The following is a 27,548-nucleotide window of genomic DNA, read 5'->3' as shown; positions in this document are numbered from 1 at the left end:
CCCTCCACCGAGTCCTTCTGGAGTTTCAGGGCGCTTGGGTCCAGCATAGGATCCCCTGAATTCCCCTCATCCAGCCCAAAACCGAAACTGAACTGCCCCTCCTCCAGCCAGCCGCTTCCTTTTTCCAGCTTCCCAGCCCAAGGTGCTAACCCCCTCTCCCCTCCCTGGCTCAGGTTACAGGCGTAAAGATCCTGTCCCTCCCCTAAAGACATCCCCGGCTCTCCCATCCCCCATGCAGACAGCCCCTACTCCATCACACAGGGGCCTTGCGTAGCCGTGATGTCCCAGCTGGAGTTGGTCTCAGAGATGCTGGGGAATGGGAAGCTCTTCCTGTGACAGAGACACCCAGCAGCTTCGTCTGCCTCTAGCAGCCCCAACCCCCTGTCACGGCCCCAAGAAAGCCCAGCAGCCCGCTGCATTCCTAGGGCCTGGCACAGACAGGGTGCCCAGAGTGCAAGATTCACGGTCCTGGGCCCAAACCCCTGCCCATTTCTCTCCCTTCCTAGAGCACCAGCAGCAGCTCATCACCATCCTCCCTGCAGCTGCTGGGCCCCGGCTCCTTTCACGCCCTCAACCACCCTCAGCCAGGAGTCCAAGCTGAGCCAGTGGCCAAGAGGAGTGGCTGGGATCCTGGGCTGCTGGGGATTGGTGAGCTCTGGGGCTTGCCTGCCGGAGGGGTTGGCAGTGGCTGGACAGCCACATGCCCATGGGGTCAGCAGGGTTCCCTTCTCCTGCAAGGGCTGGGGGTGCCCCCATGGACACGATGCAGGACCATGCTGCCCTAAGCCCCCTGCAGTGCCACCCGCTCATGCAGGAATGCAAACCCAGTCACTGCACAGACAGCGGGCAGCCCGGCCCCATGCCTGCCTCCTGAGCCATGGGCATGGCTAGGCAGCTGAACTGAGCTGGGAGGGAGCAGGGAGGATTAATATGGGAGTTTTGCTAGTTTACTCTCTGCATTAATACTAGATGGGGATGGGAAATCGGGGTGACTTCACTGAGTGATGATACCGGCTGGCCAGCATGTAAAGGCTGGTGACTGCCCTCTGTAACCTGAACCCAGGAGGGTGTTGTCAGTTCCCTGCCTGGGACTCTGGACGAAGGCTAGAGGAGGAGCCGGGTGGGGGGTAGACACTGCTGGAGGGAGTTTCAGTTTGGAGCTGGCTGGGGAGATGGGGGAGGCTTTGAACCTGGGTCTAGGCTACCCACACCCCAAGATGGACCTGACTGAGGGATCCTGTTCTCTGTACCTACAAGCTCTGTTCCTGTCAGCTAATAAACCTTCTGTTTCACTGGCTGGCTGAGAGTCACAGTGGATCACAGGATGTTGGGGGTGCAGGGCTCTGACTCCCCCACACTCTGTGACATGAGCACCCCAGGAACTACTGCTAACTGCCCAGTAACTATCGCGCTGCCGCTAGCCTCTAAGCTCTACCTTACCTAGCACTTTGCAGTACGTGGGGGCCTGGCTGGGGGGTGACCCGTTAGCCTGGCATTGTCCCTCCAACACCAGCCAGTACCAAGTGTTTCAGAGGAAGGGACAAAGCCACCTATGGTGGCCAGTTCTGGGAGTTTCCGTCCATGCATCCCAGTCCATCCATGCCCCAGCAGGACCCTTCCAGGTGCTGGGCTGGCCGGGCACTCAGTTCTCTCCTTGCTGCAGTCTTATGCACTTGGTTCACTGAGGGTGGGAAGACAGCCTGGCAGGACCTGCATGGTGTCCCTGATCTGGTGGGGGCAGGGAGCTCCTGCAGGAAGAGCAGGGGGATTCCCATCACCAGCAGTGAGAGGGGCCCTGAGCAGTCAGTTAACGAGAGCAGCTCCTCAGGGAGCTTGGTGCTCGGCAGAGCTTGGCTCCATTCGCTCCACCGGTAACAAACACCATGTGCAGCTTGTGCAGGCTAACGGGGCATTTCAGGGGGCCAAGCCCCGCCCAGCTCGCACACAGTCACAATGTCCAGGGCTGTGCAAAGGGCTAGGGAACATCTCCAGACTCATGGGCACCCTTTCTGGGAGTGCCTAAGAGCAGCGCGTGCAGTGGGCCCTCCTACCAGAGCCCCATGTGGCTGGGGGGCTGCCATCACAGTCCAGCTCAGGGAGCTGGGCAGCCAGGCCCCGTGCCCACAGTCAGTAGTAGTGCACTCTGCCCACGGTGCCCGTGCCCAGGATGTCCGGCTGGCCGTTGCGCCAGATCTCCCGGATGATGCGCTCCCGTTCCTCCAGCCGCTGCGCCCGCTCTAGCTCCTCCGCCGAGGCAAAGACGTTGACAGTCAAGGTGCCATCTGCCGGGCTGTGGTTCTCCAGGGGGATCTCGGTGATGGGCAGCGGGGACTCCGTCACCACGTTGTCAACCGTGTCCTCCTCCTCCTCCTCCTCCTCGTCTTCCTCGCTGACATCCCGCAGGCTCCTCCTGGGCTTGGCAGGGAGGCTGCGGGTGCGTGGCTGGCAGGAGATGCGGATCACCAGCAAGCAGAGGGTTAACACCAGGCCGAAGCAGACGCCCAGGACAAAATAGAGGCCAAAGCTCTCAGGATTGTCTGGCACAGAAACAAAGGGGAGGGGCTTGAGTGAAGGGACCTGTCGTGCTGGGTACCACACGCCTGGGCACCCACGCACAGCCTGAGGGCAGCCAGCCAGTGGGCTCGCCCTCGGAGGCTGGTGTCTGCCAAGCCCTTAGTTCCCAAACTGGGGGGCGGCTAAACACCTGCCCTGCTCCCCCCACCCATCTGCCCCAGGAGCAAAGTGGTCAGCACCCCCTCTACAAGACACCCACCTCGGATGTGGGCGTAGGCGGCCATGCTGTTGCTCAGTAGCTCCATCTCACGCTTGCGTGTCTCCATGGTGGCAACACTGGGGCTCTCGCCAGGCCGAAGGGCGACGTGCTCGCGGCACCTAGGAGACGGGGGCTTGAAATGGGCTGCCCAGGCACCACTGCCCCCTGACCCCTTTGCCCCTGCTCCAGCCCCTCAGCCCTCCCTGCTCTGGCTGGGGAGGGCCACGGCTGTCTCTGAGGGGCAGATCTGCCCAAGGTCTGGGCCTGGTGAGGCCGGCCAACGGCACTGGCTTAATCGCCCCCCACCCGCGAGGGACAGGCACTGTAATGCCAGCAGCCCGGTGCCCTCAGGAGGTCCTGTGATCGCTCCGGCAGGTGGCCGGCCCAGCTCAGAGGCATCTCTCGCCAGTCATGCCCCTGCCAAGCCAGAGCTATTGGCGTGTAGGTGCCAGGCCATGCCAGGAACCAGCTCACTGCTGCATTTATAGCCCAGCGAACAGCTGCAGGGAGGCTCTGGGTTTTTAACATGATTCCACACACACCACCTCCACGGCAGGAGTTTGGGTCATGTCCCAGCCTGGGGCTGAGAGCTGCCACACAGCAGCTGCCCACCTGTTAGCTGGGTGCTGGCTCCCTGACCCCAGCCCACTGCCCCCTGCAGCCAGTTGCTTTGGTTGGGGCTGGGGGGCCTTGCATTTCTCTCTTGATTTCAAGTGGAGCCTCCAGCCCCACAACCCGTAGCCTCAGGGAACAAGCAAAGGGAGCGCACTGCTGGGGCTGAGCTGGCCCCAGGGTTCGCTCACAGGAGCTGTTGAACTAATCAGCACCAGAACCAGCCAGCCCAGCTCTTCCCACCAGGCGTGAGCAGACATCCACAGGGACTCCTTTCCCCACAACACTGCCCAGGGCTCTGGGTAAAGGCCTCTCCCTATAGGTCGTGCCAGGGGGACACTGTCCACAGAGACGTGTAACCAGTGCTGTCCTGGGACATATGCCAACAGGGCCACTAAATAACCCTCACACAGCACTTCACAGCTGCCCAGGGCCCTCCCTGAACCCTGGTCCAACAATGGGAAAACCGAGGCACGGAAGGGGAAAGTGACTAGCTCGATCATAGCGCCAGGAAATGGACCCCAGCAGCTCCCTGCTTTGTGCTCAGGCCACTGGCTGGCCTAGTTTCCCAGGGCCTGCAGACGCGGGGCTGGTTGGTGTCCTTTGTGAAGCAGCGGATGGGGAGCGGGTGGGATTCTGCACAGCATGGGGGCTCAAGCAGCACCCCAAAGATTACCAGGGCGACTTAGCCAGCCCACCACTGCAGGCACCCAAAGGCCCCAATAGTTGGAGGCATCGGGTGCCCACACGGCTCCTTGGCACACACAGGAATGGGGGGGGCAGTGAGGCGCGGGCATGGGGGGGAGGGGCAGTCCTTACCGGCTCGGGATGCCAGGCCCTGCAGGAGGAGCTGCAGCAGATTTCGGAGTCTTGCCACCTTTTTATTGCCTGTGGGAGGTGGGGGGGTGGGGGGGTGGAGCTGAGCTGCCCATTATGTCCATGCAGCTGCACACCAGGCATCTGGAGCAGCACGCTGGGCAGAGGGCTTAGCCAGGATGCTGTGCCGTGAACAGGGCCCCCCGTGACCAGGCAGCACGGCCTCTCCCGGATTCTGGGCCCAGGGAGCAGGTCCCCTGCAGATTCTGCCCCTGGCACAGCCCCACCAGCAGCCGGCCCCTGGTGCGAGGGACAACCATGCCCCAGCTTTGGTCTGGAGCAGCAGTGCCGGCTGGGGAGCCGAGCAGGGGCTCCCTCGCTGGTGAGCTGGGTGGCGGCAGGACACACCGACAAGCCGGGAGCATATGGGGGACATGGGAAGCCAGGGCCCCAGTTAGCACAGGAGCTCCCTGGCTCACCCAGGTCCCTGCCCATCTCTTCCAAGCGGCTGAGCTCAGCTGTCAGCAGCAGCACGACCCCCCCCCCCCCGCCCACCATCCCGGGTGCAGGTTTGGAGCTGAAGCACCTGGCTCCATGCATGACCCTGAGGGCACCGTCGTGCCATTCCCGCCCCTGCCCCTTGGGCCATGAGGCGCAGCTCCCGGAACAAAGGCCCCAAAGGGCAGGTGGTGTCAAGGAAGAGGCAGGCGCCAAAGCCAAACCCATTGCAGCTGGAGGGGGAGCGAGCGGGCGGGACTGGAGATCCAGCGCAGACACTGGGCCCAGAGGCTGCAGGGCTTCTGACTGCAGAGGGAGGGGAACGCCCAGCAGCTGCCTTTGCCAGCCATTGGAGGCTTTCCCATGGGGTCCAGAGGCCAACCACAGCTACTGGTCAGGGCCCAGGGTCCCAGTTGAGGAACCGCTCGGTGCACCTCTTCCCCAGGGGAAATACTACAGAACCCCCAGCAATCCCCCACCCCCTCAGCACAGTGAGAGCATAAGCCAGCCCCGACCCCCGGGCCCATCGTCTCCAGGACTGCGGCCCTGCCAGAGGAGGTGGCTAATGGGCACACACCCAAGGGGAAACAGAGAGAGGTAGAGGGTGTGTGTGTGCGTGCGTGCGCGCGCCTCATGCAGAGATGGCTCCAGCCCAGTGCCCCCCCCACCCTGGGAGTGTGCCAGGCAGGAGCTGAGCTCAGCCCCAGGATGTGAAAGGACAGCACCCAGCCTGGGAAGCCCCTCTGGGGGATTGCTATGCAAGGAAAACACTCTGTGACATGCTCACCTAAGAAGGGATCAGCTCCATGCCCGTGTAAGGCGCCTGCAAATAGCCCCTTTGCCCTAGGCCGGTGAGTGCATGCTCCCAGGTCACACAGGGGACAGTGAGGCACAGAGCACAGCGGTGATATGACCAAAGTCAATGGCAGAAACAGAACAGAGTAAGCCTGGCTCCCAGCCCCATCTGCGCTCACTGCTCGACACCACTTCACCTTCAGAACCAGGGAAAGAACCCAGGCACCCTGGTTCCCAGCTCCCCGCCCCCTAACCACTCGACCCCCACTCCCCTCCCAGAACTGGAGGGTAAGACCCAGGAGTTCTGACTTCCAGCACGCCCCTGCCCACACACTCTAACCACTAGGCTCCCCTCCCCTCCCAGAACTGGGGATAGGACCCAGGAGTTCCGACTCCCAGCTCCCCCACCCCCCAACACACACACTCTAACCACTAGACTCCACTACCCTCCCAGAACTTGGGAGGGGGGTAGGACCCAGGCGTTAACTCCCAGGCCCATCCCACTCTAACCACTAGACCCCACTCCCCTCCCAGAGCTGCGGGTGGGACCCAGGAGGCCCAGCCACCACGCCCGCACTCTAGACCATCCAGCTCCATTTCTCTTCTGGCAGATGTGCTGCTCCCCTCCTCGCCCCAACTAGGGCCCAGCCTGTCGTGACCTGTCCGGTGCATGAGCCGATGCTGCTGTGCCCAACCCCTCCCTGGCTCACTGCACTCGGCTGGTGACTGTGCTGCAGGGACCGAGCACTCGCCCCACTCGGCCAGGCTGGTGTCTGGGGACGATTCCCCCCCCCCCGCCCTCCGGGGCAGAGAGGACATGCCGTTGTCATGACAACCCAGGGCCCGCTCATGGCACGAATTGTTTGCACATGGAGCTCCGAGCCTGCTACCAGGAGACGGAGCTGGGCGTGGAGGAGCTGGGGGCGCCTCTGGCCAAGAGCAGGGAGGCCCTAGCCCAGGGCAGCCTCGGCTCCTCCACAGGGTGCCAGGACATCGTAGCCCACGTCAGGCATCGCCCACTCAGTGCCAGGGCTGTGTGCTGGGCAGAGCAGCTCCTGGGGCAGGAGTGACCCGTCACTCCCCAGCTGCACAACGCTAACCTTTGACCAGGCCCGGGGTCCGGGCAGCCCTGGCCCCGGCTCTCATTGGGTGAGCCAGCTCCTTCTGCAGGCTACAACTGAGGGGTGGGGCCTTGTCCCACTGCCCCCATCATCAGCAGGGGCCAGAGGGGTACGGTGGAGCCATGTTCTGCTTCTGCCCAGCCTGCAGTGGTGCAAGGTCGCCCTACTCTGCTCCCAGCTGCCCCCGAGAATCCAGGCCCTTGGGTGCCTAGGGCACTGCCGGGCTCCAGGGGCTCCACGTCCTGCTGTCGGCTCTTTGGGGCAGGGGCCTGGTCGTGCTTTGCAGAGTCCGGTGCAGCCACCTCTCTGCTGACAGGGCCGGGGATTGCACTCTCTGTGTGCAGGCAGCGGGCGTGTTCCCCCAGGCTGGTGCACAGGGACCCCTCTCATGCTGAGCTGTGGCCTCTCTCAGTCCCAAGCCAGAGCTCTGCCAACATCCCTTCCTGCAGCTCATGTGCCATTAGTGCCCAGGGCAGGAAGTGGGCTGGGAGCATGGGGGCCCATGTCCCTGTGGGATCCCACCCTGCTGCCGCTATCAGGTACGGGAGTGAACCCAGGCTCCTCTCTTGTTCACCACCTGGCCCTAGACACCAGGCAGTGGCCAGGGCACTGGCTGGGGGCACAGGGCTGGGCTGGCTGCCCGCTGCGGGGGAGCACTGCTGTCCTCCCTTAACGATGTGTGTCACAGCTCAGAGGAGCCTGGCTCAGGAGGTCCCACTCCTGCAGGAGCCGTCATTCCCCTGCCCTCCTCATCTGATGGGCTATCTCACCGCAGCCACCAGCCCTCAGCCTGGCACTAGCAGACGGGGGGAGAACAGCAGTGGAAATCAGGCAGCTGGCCCTGACTGCAGCCCTTGCTGGCCTCTCAGTGGCGAAGCCAGGGAGCGATGGGCTGTCCGCAGGGGCTGAGCTGCCCTCGCCCGGCTGGAGGGGCTTGTGCTGAGAGCTGAGCAGAGGGAGAGCAGAGCCAAACAACCCAGTCTTCCCTTCCCAGCATCCCCAGGACAATGAAGGAGAGGGTCACTCCTGTGGCAGGAAGGCAGCGCTGGCGATGCCCCATGCTGGGACTCCTCCAGCACCAGGCGTCCCGAGGGCTCCCAGAGCAAGTTACACAGCTCGGCAGAGACCGCCATGCCTGCCAGCAGGCAACATGCAGCCACCTCAGGGGTGAGAGCACAACTGTTTCCCTGTGCTATGACCCCACTAACTAGTGAATCCCAGCAGCCCAGGTGTTCCTTCTGGGCCTCCCCAGCCAGCTGCAGGCCTGCTTAGCTTCCAAGAGCCGACATGAGCACAGCATCGGGCTGCGTTTTCCAATGCACCTAGCTCTGGGTGCCTGCTGCCCATCCCCCAGCCATGAAATAACACCACATGGCCAGTCTGCTGCATGCATCCCTGGCCTGGGCAGGCTGGCAGCCGGACAGATATTAAGAAGCCACTGTCCCAAGTGTGGCTCTGCCAGGCCCCCTGCGGCTGTCCCCGGGATACTCCAGCAGGCTGCAGCTCTCAAAGCTCAGCCCCGCCACCGCCGTTCCGCTGCCCAGATCTGCCCCAGACCGTTTCTGGCTTGCGCTGAGTAAATAGGATGATCCCAACAATGTGTGGAATGGCAGTAAATCTGCAGACGCCGGTCTCCTGACCACACGCTCTTGGCTGGGGGCTCTAGAGCTGCAGATGCAGAAACCAGCCGCAGCCGAGCACAGAAACGCCTCTATTCTTTTCCCTGAACGTTTTGGATGAATTTAGCACTTGAGCAATTAAAGGGATAGGAACATGGGCTAGAGCCAGGCACAGAGCCGGCAGGGAGGGAGCCAGCCCATGCCCCTCTGCCAGCGTGACCCCCCCTCCGAGGCCCCCCAGCTCTGCGGATGGCCCCTCAGTTCTGATCTCCAGCCCCCCGAGCTGTCGCTGCCCTGGATTCTCCCCCACCACTCTGCTCCAATCTCTACCCACAGCCCCCTGCTCCCCCAGCCCTGGGCCTGAGGGAACCCAGAGCCCGGGAGTGGGAGAACTGACACTTACTCCATGCGCTTTGGACGATCCCCCTCTCAGCACCAAGCTGCCATGAATCCGCTCTCTCCTCCAGGCCTGCCTTTAACATGCATGGCTTCCTTCAACCTGATCGTCCCGCCAGCCCTCTGACCGCCTGCCCAACACACACTTCAAACAAATGGGAGAACTAACCAGACACTGCCCCTTACTTTGCAGTTCAGGTGTGTGGCTTTCTATTGCCTTCTGTCCATCTGACTGCCCTGGTCTGGTGCCTGCCTACCTTCAACTCTTTGGGGGCAGGGACCGGGTCTTATTGCCCTTCCTAAGAGCCGGGCATGTGGTTGATGCTGTTCTGACAATCCTGTGCCTTAGCAGCTGTGAGGGGCGGGCTGCCCGCAGAAGGAGGAAGGCTCAGAGCTCTCATTCCCTGGACCATGGGAAGTTTAGTGCTTTAATAACCATTTGTTTCAAAGGAACCAAATCTGTGGGAAACTCTGATTAGTGCCTTTGGCAGGTTTCTAAGTACAACTAGAAGGGACCAGTTTACTCCCCCCGCATCTTTTAAATTAAAACCATAGCGCTTTATCTGCAGGCCATGTGTTTACTTAGCACTCTGGGGGCAGGGGGGAGCAGATAAAGGAGCGCCGGGGGTTAGGAACCTGGGTGGCAGGGGCAGAGGAGAAGAGGCAGAGGGAGGGGGGAAGTGGAACCAGGAGTCCGAGGGTGGCTGGCCAGCTGGCCCGGGGAGGGTGGGGGGATGGACTCTATTCACCTCTTCCCGAGCTGCTTGTTTTGGGGCAGCCTGGGCTTGTTTTTGAAAGGCACATTTATCTCACGAGACTTGGCAACTTTGGCTTCCTCCCCGGACAGGCCAGTGGTGGCTTTGTGGGGTGGAGTAATGGCACCGGTTTGCAGGGGCCCTTCCTGCGCCCGGGAGCAAGGATTACACCTGAGGCTCGGTGTCCCATGCTGGGCAGTGACTCTGCCAGTGCAGGCGGGGATGGGGCAGACGGGCAGCATGGCAGGACAGGACAGGGGTGCATGGACGGTACATGAGGCTGCCAGGGCCACAGCAGCTGCTCCACCAGCCGTGTGCCTGCAGAATCGACCCCCCTCCCCTGCTTTAAGGTATTGGTATTGGCCTGGCTTCAGCCCTGATGGCTCTGCTCCCTGCCCCTCGCTCCCTTCCCTTCCACCGTGGGGGGAATTCAGACACCTCGGGATCTCCCTGCTGCTGGGGTGGCTGGGCTGGGGGCGCCTCTTGGCTGTTGTGGGGCTGGATCAGCCATGGCCCCACTTCCCACCCCACCCCATCGCTCCCGGAGCGGGGGAGGCACAAGGTGGGGATGACAGCGCGAATCACCGGGACTAGCTGTGTGGTGGGAGGGTCCCACCTGCCTGGGGGCTGCAGTGAGATCCCCACCGCAGGGCAGGAGGCAGCTCCTGGCAGCACTCGCTGGCTCCTGGCTGGGGGCGCTGGCAGAATCCACATAGCTGCCTGCAGAGAGTGGCGCTGGGCCTGGCCCCTGGCTGCACATGAGAACCCCGGGGGGACATGGCTGGCGGATTTGAGGGAGACGCCCAGTTCGTGCAGGCTCCAGGAGCACGGCCCCATGTGCTGCCCAGTTCTAGGGCCCCTGGAGGAGGGGGAAGGGTGGTCCAGGTGCTCCATATTGTGAGTGATCCCAGCCACGGGGGTCACTCAGCCAGAGGCCAGATCCCTGGGGGGTACTGGGGCAGCAAGAGCAGCATGCAGCCTGATGGGCGTCCTGCACAGCACCCCGCGGAGCGACCAGCCTTGCCGCCACCGCCAGCCGCCAGAGAGCCAGACACGGAGGGCGGCCGAGGGCGCGGGCGTCCGGCTGACAGAGCCCGGCTGCCCAGCCCTGGCAAAAGCTGACCAGTGTCGCTTCACTGAAGGAGTGGGCAAGGGTTAATGCTGAAGTGCCTGGGACTGTGAGAGTCTCCCCACAACCAAAGCCCACACCAGCCCCTCACCCCCTGCTGCGCTAGGCCAGGGAAAGGAGGGGCGCACCTCGCGGGCACCAGCTTACCCCTTGTGCTGCCACCTTCACAGCAGGGGCCTTGCAGCTCTGGGGCTCCCGGCTCCCCCCATGTCCGTCCGCAGGCGCAGACTCTGGAGCAGCCCGTTCTGGAGTTCCCCGGGCCCTCTGCAGCTGGGGCGGGACAGGAGCTGGCTGCCAGTCCCCCCTGATGCAGGCGGCCAGTGGAAAGAGCCGCTCACTTCCTTCCAGATGTGAGCACAGGCAATAATTGTTAGACTCCAGGCTGCAGCGCTCACAGGAAAAGTCGCTGTTGGAGAGTGGGGGGGAGGGCAAGCCTGCCCATCCCCTGGCCGTCCCCTCCCCTCCCCTCCCCCTTGGCAGGAAGCTCCACAGGGGGAGATTTAAAGGCAATGGGAAAAGGGGGCGCTGGGCCCCTATGAACCCTCTGTCCCTCTGCTCCTCAAACTGCCCCATGGATCCCCAGGGCCTTTCGGAGGTAGGGGAGTCACAGCAGGGACGAGCTAATCCCCTGGCACCGTGTTGGGGAGCACAGGGGACCCCTGGGGCCCAGCACTGGTCAACGAGCCTAAAAACCTCAAAGAAATGCTCAGGCCAGGCTGAGGTATTTGCTCAATTTCCATCTCAAGCTCCCTTGGAACGTGGCTCGAACACATCCCAAACGCACCCAGCACGGGGCCCCAGACACGGCCCAGTCTCCCCAACATGACCCCCCCCAGGCATGGCCCAGGGTAGCATGTAACCCTCCCAACCCTCTGAAGCCTCAGGCCAGTCTACGGCCAGGACGAGGTTTTGCACCGAGAACTGGTGCGGTCTGACGCGTGGGGGAAAGAGTCGGGGTGGATTGCAAGGAGCGTGGGTAGGAGACGCCCCCAGAGCTCCCGTGACTCTCCCTGCACTCGGGCCCTGGCAGGGGTGAGCTGATTTCCCAGAATCTACACAGGGAGGAATGAGGAAAAAAAAGCAGCAAATATGTGACACATCAGCAGAATTGTCCCTGGACAGGCCATTCCTAGCACTCCCTGCAGGCAGCTGGGCCCCTCCAAATGCACAACAGCCCTGGCATGGGGCAGGGCTCTGAGAGCCCCCAGGGAACCCCGACCCGCAATGCGGAACCTGCCTCTGGCCCCACAGGAGCTCAGTGGGACAGTGAGCCCCTTGGAGTCTCTGGAGGGGTTCCAGCAGCCGAGGTGACTGAGGCGTGCACTTGGCATGCCCTTGCAGTGGGTGCTCCAAGGTGACCAAGGTGCTTTTGGAAACCCCAACCTGGGTCCCTGATGCATTCGATGCCCCTGGGGTGGGACGTGAAGTCTAGTTCAATCCCAGCAGCTGCAAGGGGTTCCCTAGATTGGGAGCCAATCCTGCTGCAGGACTCCCCAAAGCCCACACTCCTGTGCACCCAGGCCAAGCCCTGCTGGCAAACAGCTCGTCCAGCATGGGCCTGCCGCAGGGGCCCCACCAGGAGGAGCAGCGCCTGGTTAATGATTGATGCTGAGTTGGAGTGTGCAATGCAGGAAGGACAGCAGGGCAGGGGAAGCCAGGCTGATACGGGGCACAGGGGGCTAGATGTCCATGGTAAGGGAGAACCACGCTGGGTGCAGTGTCAGGGCAGAGGCAAGACCTTCCCTCCTGCCCCCTAGAGCTGGGCACGAGCCTCCCCCCTGCGCCATTTGATACCAGGCGGTGAAAAGCGAAGCAGGCAGCATTCGGGGCACCCGGACTGCCTGGGCACCAACGTCTTTGGGGAATTCTGGTTCCTGGCTCTTCTCCTTGTCACGGCCCAAGGAAGGGCCTGTTTCTTGTACCCCATTGCGCTGGGGGCTGGGGGCCATAGGAGGGAGTGCCAGGCTGGGGAATCCAGCCGGCCAGGCAGGGTGTGGGCAGCGCACAGGAGTACCCCGAAATGTGACACCTTCTCATAGTGGGAAGTTCCCCATATCATGGCCCAGAGCATGGGATGGGTCAGGGGCATGCCCAGGCCTTCCCACTGCCCTGCCCCTGCCCAGGGAGGGAGCGCGTGTGCAGACGGACGCAGACTGAAGATGGGGGCCTGTGATGCTGTAGGTGAGTGGCCTGGGGCATCCGCTCCCATCATGTCAGCGGTCGCTAGGATAGAGGAGGCCATGTCCTGAGCTGGCACGTCACCTGGCCCCAGCTCTGACCCACTGGGGGCCATGCCTCCCCCTGCGCTGGGACAGGAAGGCTCCCTCCCAAATGCCTTTTCTAGCCCCTGCAGCTTCCTTTGCAAAGGACTGAGGCCAGAGTAGGAGCGACCAAAAGGGAGACCGAGCAGGCGGCTGTTGGTGGGGCTGGTACTCACCGGGCCGAGGGGTGCTGGGGGGCACGGGGCGGCCTGGCTGATGCGGGATCTGGGGCAGCGCGGCGGCAGCAGGAGCCGGCTGCACTTTGGCTGAGAAGTGGGAGAGAAAGGTCTGGTTAGCATTAACGCTGCAGCAACAGGAAATAGTTTGGAGGAGCCTGGCGGTCAGTGCTCCCCAGAGCAGCCCGTGGCAGCCCCCTCCTGCAAGCTGGGATGGGGGAGGGGGTAGCCAGTTAAACCTGGCTCCCTGGGGGCGGTGGGAGCTGGGGGCAGGGCCCTGAGGAAAACACTTTGCAAAGGCAGCACTTGGTGCATCGCCCTGTACAGGAGACAGGCCTGCCCCAGCCCCTGACTCAACACCCTGCCATCCCCCACACCCCCCAGAGCCCAACCGGTGTCCCCACCAGCTCTGATACTTAACCCCCCAGCCCTCCACCCCCATCTTTCCTGCTGACTGCTGCAGGGGGCACCCCAGGTTATCCACAGCCCAGGCCAGATGCCCCAGGACCCAGCACCCCAGGGCCGTGCTGGGAGCTAGGAACCTTGGTCACATGTGACTGGGCCTGAGTCACACGGGCTGCTGAGACTCAAACCCAGATCCCTGGTGTTGCAATCCCCCATCCCCTCACCACGCTGGCAGAGACCCTGGCGTCAGGGAGCATTTGGAGCAGGGAGCAAACCTCGCACTCAGCCCCGAGCTCCGTGTGCTGGTTGGGCAGGGGGGACGACACTTACCATCCCCCCCTTATTGCTCTGCCTGGACTCACCCCATCACACCCTGTGAGTGGGGAGGGGTTTGCATAGAGTCAACTCACCAGCCTGTGAGCCCTGGGCTCGGTGCAGCTGGCCCTGGCAGAGGGAGCTGGACCCTCCACGTGCCACTCTGCATGGACCAGCGGGGCTCTGGCTGTGCCCAGTGCTGGGACGGGGGGCTGTGTGGGCCTCAACCCCCGTTCCCCACAGGCCCCAGCCCACGCGACTCTGTCTGAGGGAAGCAGCCCTGCCGGCCCCCTCTCCCACGCAGCGAGTGGCTGCTTGTGGCCCCATCCTCCTTGGCTCAGGAGCTCGCAGCCCAGGCCCAGCCCTGCCGCAGGAGGCGAAAGCAGAGCCGGCTGCTCCACAGCTCGGCCCACCTGCCCTGCTCCTCGCGTGAGCTTTGCCCTGACTTCTATCAGCAACAGTGCCAGGGCCACCAGTCTGGCACCGCTCCTGCGGGGGAGCACAGCCAGCACCCGCCTCTCTCCAGGGCACGTGTCTGCAGGGCTGGGAGAGGGCGAGCGAGGCAGGAGCTGGCCTGGCACTGCTGGCTGGGACAGCAGCTGCACTAGTCCACCGTCACTGGGCCTGAGCCAAGGCGTGGGGGTCACTGGCCTCCGCCCTTCTCTGCACACTGGCCACAGCTCGGCTCCGGGGCCTCGGCTCAGCTCCAGCCTCTAACCCTGGACAAGGAAGGCTGCAGCATCTGTCGCCTTCCAGGATGTGTGGGAGGGTGGGGCAGGCGAGTGCGGGGGGAGCGTGGGAAGTTTGACCATCTGGACCCTGGAGCCGGGGCCCCAGCCACTTAGACACGTCCTCCTTTCCCCCTCCAGGCCACCTGCCCGGGGTCACGCGGCATGTTCTTGCTCCCCTGAAAGGGTTAACTGGAGAACGGGTGCAGCAAAGGGATCTCCTAGCCAGACACTTTACTCTTCGATGGCACAGCGAGGCACAGAGCTTGGGCAAATGAGGGCTGAACGCCCCCTCCCGAAGCTGAGCTCACCCCTCCTTCGAGTCCCAGGGCTGGTCAGCGTCCATATACAGGGCAGCCCTTCCTGCAGCTCCCTCCTTCAGCTCGTCCTCCTGCCATGTGGCCATGGGCTGGCCCCTTGCTCAGAGAACCAGCCACCCTTTAAAACAGTCTCCGTCCCTCCTGCTGCCCACCTGGATCTGCTGGGGAACCTCTGGGCTCCAGCCCCCTTAGTTCTGTACAGAGAATCGGCTCGTCACAGGAAACCCTCATGTTCCGGGGGAGTCAGCACCAACAGCTCTGCTAGCATTTCTGAGAGCATCAGCCCCTCCACTCACTGGCATGCAGAGAAGACCAGCAAGGAACAGCACGACCAGACCTCAGGCGAGCAGGACACCAATGCAGACAAGCCTGCATCTGGCCACCCAGGGAGTCCTGTGTATCCCCGTGGCCCTCAGAGAGGGGAGTGGCATCAGAGCACATGGGGGCAGGGGTCTGGCACAGCGCACCCACCCCATCTCCCTGCTAGAGCCAAGACCTTGGAGGGGTGAGGCTGATTCTGCCCCCTTTGCCTGGTCTGTGCAGCACCCAGCAGGCCAGGGCCTTGCTCTCAGCTGAGGCCTTGTGAGGAAGTGGGAATGTTCTGGCTGTGTTATGTGAATGCTGAGTGGGGAGTATTGACCTGGGACGGTTGCAGGGGAGTTGGGACGGCCTGGGCCTGCCTTGGGGAAGGGAGGATACCTGAGCATGTAACCTGAGAACCCAGGAGAGGGGTTGGAGGCCAGTGGACACCTCAGGACGCTGAACAAAGGACTCAAAGGCTGGGGGAGTTTCAGCTGGAGCTGGCTTGGAAAAGGAGAGGGGTGCCCCGATGGGGCTTGGGCTTCCTAAAGGAGTTATGGCCTCCCTGGGGCCCCCAGATGGACCTAACTACAGAGGGTCGAGGGTCCTGTTGTCTGTACCGGCAAGACCCGTTTTGGACTGTGCTCCTGTCATCTAAATAAACCTCTGTTTTACTGGCTGGCTGAGAGTCACGTCTGACTGCAAAGTGGGGGGTGCAGGACCCTCTGGGTTCTATGGCCCCCGCCAGGGCAGGCTCGCTGTGGGAAGCACATGGAGGGGCATATGCTGAGTGCTCCAAGGGACAGGAGGCTCCCCAAAGTCCTGGCAGGCTTTGCGGGAGGACCAGTTGCAGAGCATCACCCAGGAACTCCGTGACAGGCCTCTATGCGGGACCATGACACAGAGAATAAGTAGGCGGCGGCTCCTGGGAGCAGCTTGAAATCTAGGCACCAAGGGGGCCTGGCCCGGTGTCCAGCTTGGGGGGCGGTCTGGCTCTGCTAGCCATCCAGCAATGGGGTCTTTGTATGCCACCACCGCTGTGAGGGGCAGGGCTGTGTGCACCCCCCCATCCCAGCACCACACGGCCTGACCCCAATAACTGCAGGAGTGTGTGGGGAGGGGCAGAGGGCCAGGGGAGCTTGCTTCCAGGGGAACATGGGGCCCTTAACCCTTGTGGCATCCCCAGGCCCTTTCTTCCATCCCATCATGCACCAGGCACTGGGAGTTGCCAGCTGGGACAGCTCCCCTCAGGGCAGCTGGGTGGGGTGGACCTCCTGAAACCAGCACCATGGTCCCCTCCAAGGCCCAGAGACCCAGTTTGAGGTGGATGAAGGGGCTAGGATTTGGGGTGAAGGGTACTAGGGTGGGCTCTGAGGGGAGCATTGGGGAGGAGCAGGGACAGACTTGGGGTCACATTGCTCTGTTTGTTCCATAGTCAGGGCCTCCTGCAAAGTTCAGCTTGGAGTTCTCCATGCTGGGGATTTTTGGTGTTTATTAAATGCACATGTTCAAATGCCTGGCCCAGCCCTGAACTCAGCCCACAGCTGCCTTCTAGCGCTCAGCCCCTGCTCTCGCACTTGTACTGAACCAGCCAGCCACACATTTCCACAGCAGGGCAGGTAACAGGCAGCCTGAAAAGCCCTTGAACTGGCTGGAAGAGCAGCCTCAAACTCCCTGGGACACAGCCAGCCGCCAGCCCTGGGGCCTATGTGTTCCCAGACCCCGCTTGTTCTCAGGTTGCGGGGGCTCCTCTCTGTCTCCCTCTGCTATTGCAGGGAAAAGCACATGGCCATATGAGCCTGGTGCCCTGGTGGTTTTCTCTAACAAGGGGAGGGGAAGCCCAGACCAGATGGGGTGGGGGTGCAAGGTTTGACCCAGCAGTCAGGGATGACACATCCCTTCCCTTGCTGCAGAGCGTGGTTCCAGTCAGCATGTAACCCCCAGTGTCCCCTGGAGGCCAATGCACAGGGCGAGTCCCATGGCCTCCACCCCAGGTAATGCTACCCCCAGAGCAGGGATGTAGCTCCGAACAGGAAACACCTGCAACAAGCAGTGCTGCAGCACCACGACCCCTGGCAAAGCAGCCCCCAAAGCAGGGAGCCAGTCAGGCTAGCAAGAGCTGTGCATTAGGAAATGCCCAACCCACCACAGCATCCAGGAATCACCCTCTGCAGCGACAGGAAAGAGGCAGGGCAGCCCTCCAGGCTGGGTCACATTCCATGGCCCTTGCCAGCTGGCCCCATGGGCTCCTCACATGGCAGCCATCCTGGGCTGAATTGTCCCCTTGGGAGTGGGGCCTCGGACAGAAGCGCCACCTGTCCTGAGATCTCCCCAGCACCAGGGCATTAGCAGGCCCCACATGCTGCTGCCTGGGGGGGCTGGCAGATCCCTCCTGCTGAACCTCCAGTGAAGGGGGCAGTGCCCGGGAATGGAAAGCATCTGTCCCCAACTCCCCTGCATAGGCCTGCAATGCTTCCCTCCTCTGTCCACACGTGTCTCTTCACCCCATCCCCTTTGCCTGCTTTGGGGGTTAACACTTCTTGCTGCTTTCCCAGCTCGCTAGGGGCTAGACCCAGGCCAAGCAAGGGTGTGGGCTCCCCAGCAGAGCAGCACAGCAGGAGCAAGACTTCAGACACGACTGCTGACTGGCCAGTGTTGGCAGGAGCTGTGTCTGCCCAAGGACACTCCAGGCCTGGCTGCATGCACCTGGCCCAGACTCACCCCCCAGGGGATTCGCCCTCCCCACAGCTGGGTGAACTCAGTCCAGATGTGAGTAACGCCAGGCTTTGAGTGCCCTCTAGTGCATCACCCCACGCACTGCAAGCCCGACCCTGGCTCGGGGCTGTCCCTCAGGCAGAAGCCCAAAGCAGGAACAAGAGACCCCACTAGCCCCAGCAGGAAGAGGAGGGAGGGGTTAGGGATTCTCACCTCCCCCGCTCCTTGGGAGGCTGAGCAGAGTCACCATTCTTTCCCACTCAGGCTACTCGGCGTAGGGTCAAGCTGTCACCCCCTTCCCCCCCCGGACACACAGACACAGACACACACGACGCTGGGCCACACGACGCCAGTTCTACATTATGAAATTTTATTGCTGACATGCAGGAAGAGTTTTGATGTAGTACAAAAATATGTCTTTATACAAATTTTTTTTCCATTTTTTACAATAGGATCCTTGTCTACAGCATGTCATATGTCTAATCTACTGAAACCAAACCCAGCAGCTCTCAAACCCTCCCCTGCCATCTTTTTCCAGTTTCTTTAATATAAACCTGTGACCATTCACTGGTGATCGGCCATTTGCAGGAATACTCAGTATTAGACAACTTTGCAGAGTCCCCAGAATATTGCTTCAACTTTGGGGGAAAAAACACAACATGAACAAGTAGCGAGCTAGACCAAGGGGATGGCTGGGGGCGAAGGGGGGGCTGGAGGTGCGACAATCCACACAGCGCTCCTGCCTCCGGCCTGCTGTGAGAACTGTGAAGGGGAAGAGGAACTGGCAAGAATGGGCTGTCAGGCTATTGCCCCCGAGGTCTCAAAGCCCTTCCTGCATGGCGCAGGGAGGCCTGCCTGGCCGAGCTGTTCCGTGGTGGCTGGCTGGCATTCTCGAGCAGCCAATGGCAAGGGGCTCCGCACGCCAGCTCTCACGCTGACAGCACTGAGGGGTAGTGGTGCCACACCCATTTGTAGCATCTTTGAACTAAATAAATAAGAGACTAATACGACTTCAAGCTACTGGCTCATCCCGGCAAGCTTGGCGAGGCTGTTTTAGTCCCTGTTAGTGTTCATAAGTCTAACTTCCTGCATACGGTGAACCTGCTTCAGGGAGTTTGGAGGCAGAACATAATGCCCAAAGCTTACAATTAACATTCCTGCCATGGAATTTCAGTTCAGCCCCTGAGTGCATCAACAGGCAGAATCCACTGAGAGGGCTGCAGCTTTAAATACAACTGGGAACAGGCTAAGACATCTCCAGCCTTCAGGCAAGAGACGGCGACAAGCTACAAATAAATCCCACTACTCAGTCCACGCTTGTGCTCACTAACATAACAGGGGAATGAAATAGCAGGTACTGGTGACTGCACAGGCTGCGACCCCTCAGCAGTTCTACTGGATACCCAGTGACACGGGGGCTCAGCCAGCGAGCACCTGTTCCAGGTACTTGGCTGATATTGCTACGTCTCAGCACAAACCCCTGTATCTAGTGAGAAGTATTTTTGATTTGGCAACTCTGAGCCCAGCCTGTGGCCAGCACAATTCCCATCTCCATTCCCAGGTCCAGGGATTGCCAGCTTCTCACATCTGTTATTCCAGCACTTCCTCAACCTGCCCAGCCAGCTGCCAGCTACCCACACTACTGCTTTCTCACAGCTCCACTGAAATCTGGTGGTTTCTTTGGTTACCACAACTGAGAGAGAGACCATTACATTAAAGCTCATTTGTGAGAGTGCTGTGGGGCTCCAAGTTACGGCCGGGAACAGTATGTGGTCAGGACTAGGGGAAAGACCGCATTTGAAAAGCAAAACTGGCTTCTGGGTTAATCAGACGGCTGGATTGGGCGGCGTAGGCCATGGGATCTCTCTGGTGAGAACAGTTCTCTGGCAAGACCGGCATCCAGTTCACAAAATGAGGCTCAGAAATGATCTATCCTGTTCTCAACACAGCCCAATGCTTATTTAATGGCATTTGGTGGTGGAAGCTGGGGTGTCCCTGTCCATGCTAACGCCCAGTGGCCAGCCCAGAGGAACAGCACCAGATTTGCATGTCAGGACTGGGATGGCAAGATAAACTAGAGAGCACATACAGTAGAGGCTTTAGCCAACCCCTCCCTCTAATTCTACACAGATGATTCTGGGGAACTTTTTCACATTATAACTCATTATCTGTGTGCCACAACGAACGGTGAAAATGCTAACAGAATTAATGCAAATTTACTGCACCTTGATAAGCTACTGAAAAACAGAACAAATCATATATTCTCGAGAAGCTAAAAGAATCCATGAAAGGTGAGAGGGGAGTCAGGGCCAAGATGGGCTAAATGGGGTTCTGCAAAACCTCTGAATAAGCCTGGAAAGACTTTATAGACATTTGTAATGCTGGCCTGAAAGGGTCATTGGCATCTCACCCTGGTTCCACTGCTCAGGAAACAGGCTTCGTTTCTTAGCCAGGATGTTAATATTCGTATCACTTATTAAAGGCCCAAAGTGTTGTTACTGAGATACCAGACACCAGCCAGGATTAGACAAACTATACCCAACCCAGGTGTTGTGTTAAAAATAGAACAAAGGTTTCATGCAGATGAGGGGTGAGAGGGTTCAGGAAATTGTTACTTTCATGAAACCCAGATAAAATTAAGCTTATTCAAACCATATGGAGTAAATGCTACCAGCCAACTCTCCATACTGCACACAGCCACAGCACTTGTGCCAGTCAATCAATTTCACCCTTAGTAACCTTCTCCCTTCCCAGAGGCTTTGCTCGAGCCAGAGAACAGCACAGGTAAAAAGACAGAGGTAGATTAAAAAGTCATGATTAAAAGCAGATTAGTCATCCAGTCTTGGATTTAAAAATCGGAGACTCCAAAAGATGCCAAGAGTTCGCTGCTTCCAAAACTATCTTTTTCAAAAGTCTTCTCCCTCCAACAGAGCGAGCATGAGGCGTGTCCCTTAACAGAGCTTGAAGGAGCTGCTACATTAATCTCTATCACAGGGCACGGGTATTGCTGTCGAGCTGTAGTAGCAATGTGAAAGGCAGACTGCAGGATGATGCTTGTGTGTTGGATCTGTGGGACGCTATTTCCGAAGATATCGCTGGGCCAGGATGGCAGCATCCAAAGGGTTCATGGGCTGGGCATCATGCCCCAGGCGCCGCACGGGCGGGATGTTCCCAAACTGCCGCTTCTGCAGGAAGCTCTTGGCCTCGTGCAGCGTGTTCTTCTCCTCAGCCAGGAGCAGCTGCTGTCTCATGTAGTTCTCAAACTCGTACTGTGAGCACTCTTCAGTCACCTTCGCCTGCAGACAACACAAAGTGAGTCAAAGCTGTGGGAGTGCCAGTCCCATGGCAAAGCTGCTGTTAGCCCCTGAGGCCCAACAGCCAAGAACTCATTAGCCTTGGCAAAGGCACATAAAAGCGCTGTGAGTGCCAATACCCATGTCAGATAGTCCTAAGCTACTGAAAAGCAGCGAAAGAGTTCACCTAACCAAAGCACGCAGGCCTCTGGGCATCCTGTCTACTAACACAGACGTGTAGGGTTCCCATGCACTCACCACCAGGGAAAAGTAGGAATGGGGCAATCATGAGCTGTCCCTTGGACAACAAAGACGCCCCTGCCCACTCAGAATGGGCAAAGGGTGGCATCTCACCCTAGAGCTGCCAACTACACTTCATCGACCATGAGGTGAGTGGGCCAAGTGGCAGCCAGTTTCCCCACAGCTAGGAATGCAGCCCCCGAGGCTGCTTGGCGTGGAGCACTACGCAGGCGCTAAGGGGGGCCTGGCACAGCAAGGTCACCAGCCATCACTTCCCACACAAATGCACTGGCCAAGAGAACAGGATGTTTATTCACTACCGAATACGCGAGATGTGCAGCGGTAGTGCCGCTACCACTTCCTGGTTCTCCCCGCAGCGAAGTGGCAACTCTGGGGAGCTTATTTGTATATGACAAATTCAAGCCCAATTGTTAAACAGAAAAGCTAAAGAGACCAACATAGTACGTGTGAACTGAGCTAGCTGGGGCTGCCAGCTGCTTCCTCTGCATAGCTCCGCTGCCATCGCCCTGTTGGAAGGCAGACAGCTATTCTGTAGAGCAGGGGGAGTCTATTTGTTGCCAGGATCCAAATTTCTTGGTCAAGGTATAGTCAAGGTCCCAACTCCAGAGAAAGTAATGAGAATAAGTAAATAAAAAAATTCACGGTCTGTTCAAAAGCATCTGGCCGTCCAGATTTGGCCCACACTCCACCGACTGACTATCCCGACCCAGAGTCACTGTTACCGATGGAGACCTGAGAGCTCACGCCACCTCCTGCACTGTGATTCCAGCAGCACTTCCCTCCCTGTCTAGGGACGTGCTGTGGAGGGCAAGGGTCCTCCTGACAAAGAGACACAAGGGAAGTGAAGGGACCAGAGAAAGTGGAAGTTGAGGAGAAAGGCAACTGAAGGAAGTGTGCTGAGGCCTGGGGGAAAGGAGCTGGCTGTCAGAGCAGGGACAAATTCTCATGTGCACCCACTCGGCAGGACAGCTGGTTATCTGCCCACCACAACCAAAGCCTCCCGATATCTTAGCCCCGTGTGAAATAAGCTCACCACCACCGTGCATTCTTACCTCTGGGGGGGCTTCTGGGTTAGCCACCTGGTCATCAATATCAGGCACCACTTGCAAAGGGCCACTCAGTGAGGACATGGATTGCCTGGGGTGTGGAGAGCACAGTGTATTAGCGACTTATGGCACAGAGTATCAGAGGGGTAGCCGTGTCAGCCTGGATCTGTAAAAGCAGCAAAGAATCCTGTGGCACCTTATAGACTAACAGACGTTTTGGAGCATGAGCTTTCATGGGTGAATACACACTTCGTCAGATGCATGTAGTGGAAATTTCCAGGGGCAGGTATATATATGCAAGCAAGCTAGAGATAATAAGGTTAGTTCAATCAAAGAGGATGAGGCCCTGTTCTAGCAGTTGAGGTGTGAAAACCAAGGGAAGAGAAACTGGTTTTGTAGTTGGCAAGCCATTCACAGTCTTTGTTTAATCCTGAGCTGATGGTGTCAAATTTGCAGATGAACTGAAGCTCAGCAGTTTCTCTTTGAAGTCGGGTCCTGAAGTTTTTTTTGCTGCAGGATGGCTACCTTAAGGTCTGCTATAGTGTGGCCAGGGAGGTTGAAGTGTTCTCCTACAGGTTTTTGTATATTGCCATTCCTAATATCTGATTTGTGTCCATTTATCCTTTTCTGTAGAGACTGTCCAGTTTGGCTGATGTACATAGTAGAGGGGCATTGCTGGTATATGATGGCGTATATTACATTGGTGGACGTGCAGGTGAATGAACTGGTGATGGTGTGGCTGATCTGGTTAGGTCCTGTGATGGTGTCGCTGGTGTAGATATGTGGGCAGAGTTGGCATCGAGGTTTGTTGCATGAATTGGTTCCTGAGCTAGAGTTACTATGGTGCGTTGTGCAGTTACTGGTGAGAATGTGTTTCAGGTTGGCAGGTTGTCTGTGGGCGAGGACTGGCCTGCCACCCAAGGCCTGTGAAAGTGTGGGATCATTGTCCAGGATGGGTTGTAGGTCTCTGATGATGCGTTGGAGAGGTTTTAGCTGGGGACTGTATGTGATGGCCAGTGGAGTCCTGTTGTTTTCTTTCTTGGGTTTGTCTTGCAGTAGGAGGCTTCTGGTACACGTCTGGCTCCGTTTCCTTATTTCCTCGTGTGGGTATTGTAGCTTTGAGAATGCTTGGAGGAGATTTTGTAGGTGTTGGTCTCTGTCTGAGGGGTTAGAGCAGATGTGGTTGTACCTCAGTGCTTGGCTGTAGACAATGGATCATGTGGTGTGCCCAGGATGGAAGCTGGAGGCATGAAGGTAGGCATAGCGGTCGGTAGGTTTTCGGTATAGGGTGGTGCTAATGTGACCATCACTTATTTGCACCGTGGGTGTCTAGGAAGTAGACCTCCCGTGTAGATTGGTCCAGGCTGAGGTTGATGGTGGGGTGGAAGCTGTTGAAATCGTGGTGGAATTTTTCCAGAGTCTCCTTCCCATGGGTCCAGATGATGAAGATGTCATCAATGCAGCGTAGGTAGAGAAGGGGCGTGAGTGGACGAGAGCTGAGGAAGCTTTGTTCCAGGTCAGCCAAAAAATATTGGCATAATGTGGGGCCATGTGGGTGCCCATAGCGGTGCCACTGATCTGGAGATATATATTGTCATCAAGACAAACCCAAGAAAGAAAACCAACAGGACTCCACTGGCCATCATATACAGTCCCCAGCTAAAACCCCTCCAACGCACCATCAGAGATCTACAACCCATCCTGGACAATGATCCCACACTTTCACCGGCCTTGGGTGGCAAGCCAGTCCTTGCCCACAGACAACCTGCCAACCTGAAACATTCTCACCAGTAACTGCACATCTGCACGTCCACCAATGTAATATACACCATCATATACCAGCAATGCCCCTCTGCTATGTACATCGGCCAAACTGGACAGTCTCTACGGAAAAGGATACATGGACACAAATCAGACATTAGGAATGGCAATATACAAAAACCTGTAGGAGAAAACTTCAGCCTCCCAGGCCACACTATAGCAGACCTTAAGGTGGCCATCCTGCAGCAAAAAAGCTTCAGGACCAGACTTCAAGGAGAAACTGCTGAGCTTCCATTCATCTGCAAATTTGACACCATCAGCTCAGGATTAAACAAAGACTGTGAATGGCTTGCCAACTACAAAACCAGTTTCTCCTCCCTTGGTTTTCACACCTCAACTGCTAGAACAGGGCCTCATCCTCCCTGACTGAACTACCTCATTATCTCTAGCTTGCCTGCATACATATACCTGCCCCTGAAAATTTCCACTACATGCATCCGACGAAGTGGGTAGTCACCCACGAAAGCTCATGCTCCAAAACATCTGTTAGTCTATAAGGTGCCACAGGGCTCTTTGCTGCTTATGGCACAGACACACCAGAGTCACGAAACACACGGACAGGGTCCATCCCACCTGCCACGCAGCACCTGTGTGCTCACTGGAGCTCCAGCTAACCAGGCATCTCTAGTGCACGAGTCTCTGGAGGTGCCTCGCACACCACAGCCACGGAAGACCTACTTCACACTCTTGCTTTTTGCCAGTGCTCTAAGCAGGATGTAGCAATCTTACCACTTTGTTTTGGCAGAAATGAAAATAGCCCATGCTCCAAAAATCGCTGGGTCTGCTGCTGACCCACTGGGTGCCCACTCTAGCTCCAGGCTTGGGGGCATTCTGCAACAGACTGCACTGCACAGCTGGGGAGTCACCTGGGATAATTCAGATGGACTGTGGGGGGAGGGAACAGGGAACTGTTGCTGGAATGGGCCCTTGGCCAGGGGCTGAGAGAGGAGCTTCCTCTTGCTCAGTACGTGCACAGTTCTGGAGTCAGATTTATCCATCCCTGTCCCCCCGCCCCACAATTAAACGCTCAAATTTAGAACAGAAACATCTACTCTGTGCCCCTTTCCAGGGCTCATGCCTGGTGTTACCGAGCTGGACTTCATGTTGCTGGTTACAAGCCGTGGGCTGCCAAAGTCTCAAGAGCAACATATTCCTGATGCACAAGCGAGGTGCACCCGACCCCCCAGGAGGCACCAGCGAGGTGCACCCGACCCCCCAGGAGGCACCAGCGAGGTGCACCCGACCCCCCAGGAGGCACAACCCCCCTATCCTCCTGAAGCTGGAGGCACTCACCACGATGCTATGATGGAGCTGAGGGATTCCAGTACTTCGGAGGCCGTGAGACGCTGCTGTGGATCCAACACCAGAAGTTTTCGGATCAAACACACAGTGTTTTCAGAAACCCGCCCATCTCTGCCAGAGAAACATGCCGTCAGAGCAAGACAAAGGCTGTGACAGTTATATAGCCCAGAGATTGCTGAACATGGGAGGAACAGCCGGGGCCTGGTGTGGGGCAGGGGACAGGAGAGCAGGGCAGCACATGCAGCGCAAGGGCTTTGCTCTGATTCACTAGAGCTCAAAATTAACCACTGGGCTTGATTTCCTTTGGTTTTATTTTCATGTTTGCTTGTTCAAGCTGGGGGCAGCACTGCTAGGGCCTTGCTCACACTTAGAACAAGGTGCCAGAGCACAGCTCCTGCATCCTTGTAGGCCACTGTATGCTGGGACACGTGCACCCAGCGCCTTTCGCTAACTGGAACTCCCACAGCCACCGCTACGCATGCACTAAGGGCTGGGAGCGCCGGGGGCTGGGTCACTCACTCAGGGATGGTGTACTCGGCAGCCTTGATTTTGCGGAAGAGCTCCTGAGGTATGCTGTCATAGAAGGGAAACTGGCCGTACAGCATGGTGAAGAGCACCACACCCAGCGCCCACATATCGCTGGGTTTCCCACGATACGGCCGACCTGGAGAGAGGAAGGGACAAAAGCAGGTCACGCGATGCTGCGACCTCAGTCTCTCATCAGTATGGCACAGCACGCAGCCCAGGAACTGTCTCCCAAGCAAGTTCTTCTTTCGGCATTAGATCAGCATGATTATAAGCCTTTAGATCCTAAGCTAGCCAGCCACCTTTCAAAGGAGTCTCCATTAAGACAGTGCATGCGAACTCCTCTCCGCGGGACGCACATTGATGGGTAAGAAGTCAAGCTATTCTCTAGCTGAAGCCGTCCCCTGTCTGAGGGGAAAAGTTATTTACCACAAGACCTTGAGATTCATTACATTTGCGAGTTCTCATGGCCTGACACCATGCAGCACTTCACAGGGGCTTGGGATGTGGTCTGTCCTGCTCTCTGAAGCTGCAGGTTCATATTCTGGTAGTGCTCACGCAGCCCTTCCCTTGTCCAGAAGGAGAGACAATGAGTATCTTGAACCCATCTGGGGTTCCTCTGAAGTCCTGTCTCCTCTACATCCACACTGGGGATGCCCTGGGGGCATTTCTTTTGTTCTCCAACCCCACTGCCATGCACTGATGATCACTCTCCACCACACCAGGTGTTCTAAGTATTGGGCAAAGTACTCCTGGGTGTGTATTACTCCAACTCAGGTTCACAAGGTTCAGAGGAATTTCATTGTTGGCAAGAGTGAAACGACAGAAGACTGATTGCAGATCCCTGCAATGAGAAGCATGAGGAGGACTGGAAAAACATCTACCCCAGGTCAGCCTCAATCTGAAAGCTACTACAATACAGCCCCTATCGCCTGGCTGTATAGGACACATCACCATTCATGTGGAGGTGCAGACTCCCAAGCTGCTCACACGTCTCAGATGCACCCAGCTGAGCTGACATGACTCAGCCCTTAGGTGAGATCTGAAATAGATGGTTGCTGAAGTCTGACATTAAGAGGCACAGCTCAGAGAACCTCTTGCCCATGCCTCAGCATCCTGGGAACCCTCCACGACAGCCCCCATGGCACTCTGGAATCCACTAGAGGGAATTGCTGCTTTAGAATCCCTGCAGTCAGTCACCTCATCAGTCATGCACATAAGAATTTGCAGGAGGGTTGAACATTAAGCTCCTGTTGCTGTACCACAGCACAGGATTAAGGGAACGACTTCCTCTGAGTCACCAGTGAGTCACCGCTGCAGTATTTGGTATCGGTACTAATTATTCTTTGCTTTGTGCAGCTCAAGAGGCACCTCACCCTCCTCCTTGCTTGCTGACTTCTGGAGTGACACTTTGTCAGCCATGAAATTCAGCCCATCTCTTAGCAGGAGACAGCTCCTTCGAGAGCCCTAAAACGAGGAGTAATCATCCTTGCTTCTTTAGCTCCCCCTCGCCCCGGAATATTAGACATGTAGACAGAAGGAGGCTCCACCACACCAAGAACAGTC

At 58.5% G+C, this 27,548-nt stretch overlaps 2 protein-coding genes across 10 annotated transcripts in view; both read right to left on the bottom strand.

The window, feature by feature from the left end:
• Positions 1 to 407: 407 nt before the first annotated feature.
• Positions 408 to 12,695, bottom strand: EVA1B (eva-1 homolog B). Of its 4 annotated transcripts, XM_050932157.1 has the most exons (4): positions 10,662 to 12,695; positions 4,205 to 4,383; positions 2,774 to 2,892; positions 408 to 2,537 (listed from the first exon to the last, which is right to left on the bottom strand). In XM_050932157.1, exons 3-4 carry the CDS (start codon positions 2,838 to 2,840, stop codon positions 2,128 to 2,130), a joined length of 477 nt encoding a protein of 158 aa, XP_050788114.1. In that variant the 5' UTR covers positions 2,841 to 2,892; positions 4,205 to 4,383; positions 10,662 to 12,695; the 3' UTR covers positions 408 to 2,127. The 4 variants fall into 4 exon arrangements, with proteins under 4 accessions (XP_050788114.1, XP_050788112.1, XP_050788111.1 ...); XM_050932155.1 differs by lacking the exon at positions 4,205 to 4,383; XM_050932154.1 differs by lacking the exons at positions 4,205 to 4,383; positions 10,662 to 12,695 and adding an exon at positions 8,638 to 10,086.
• A 5,387-nt stretch (positions 12,696 to 18,082) lies between these two features.
• STK40 (serine/threonine kinase 40) overlaps positions 18,083 to 27,548 on the bottom strand; it is a 42,065-nt gene continuing 32,599 nt past the window's right edge. For all 6 annotated transcript variants that reach the window (XM_050932119.1, XM_050932123.1, XM_050932117.1 and 3 more), the window contains 4 exons: positions 25,977 to 26,121; positions 25,449 to 25,568; positions 22,341 to 22,425; positions 18,083 to 21,030 (listed from right to left, as the gene is read on the bottom strand). In XM_050932119.1, the coding sequence (XP_050788076.1) occupies positions 20,812 to 21,030; positions 22,341 to 22,425; positions 25,449 to 25,568; positions 25,977 to 26,121 (569 nt within the window). In that variant the 3' untranslated portion in view covers positions 18,083 to 20,811. The remainder of the gene's footprint in view (positions 21,031 to 22,340; positions 22,426 to 25,448; positions 25,569 to 25,976; positions 26,122 to 27,548) is intronic.

The sequence above is a fragment of the Gopherus flavomarginatus genome, chromosome 22 (genome assembly GCF_025201925.1).
Source record: "Gopherus flavomarginatus isolate rGopFla2 chromosome 22, rGopFla2.mat.asm, whole genome shotgun sequence".
NCBI classification, from domain to species: domain Eukaryota; kingdom Metazoa; phylum Chordata; order Testudines; family Testudinidae; genus Gopherus; species Gopherus flavomarginatus.
The sequence above is the reverse complement of the archived record's forward strand: the minus strand, read 5'-3'. Positions and strand labels throughout refer to the sequence as shown.

Bases quoted from the DNA above. Each gene is read 5' to 3' on its own strand.
- EVA1B (XM_050932154.1), bottom strand. The intron at 2,538-2,773 runs GTGGGTGTCTTG...TTTCTGTGCCAG, and splicing joins CGCCTACGCCCACATCCGAG to ACAATCCTGAGAGCTTTGGC.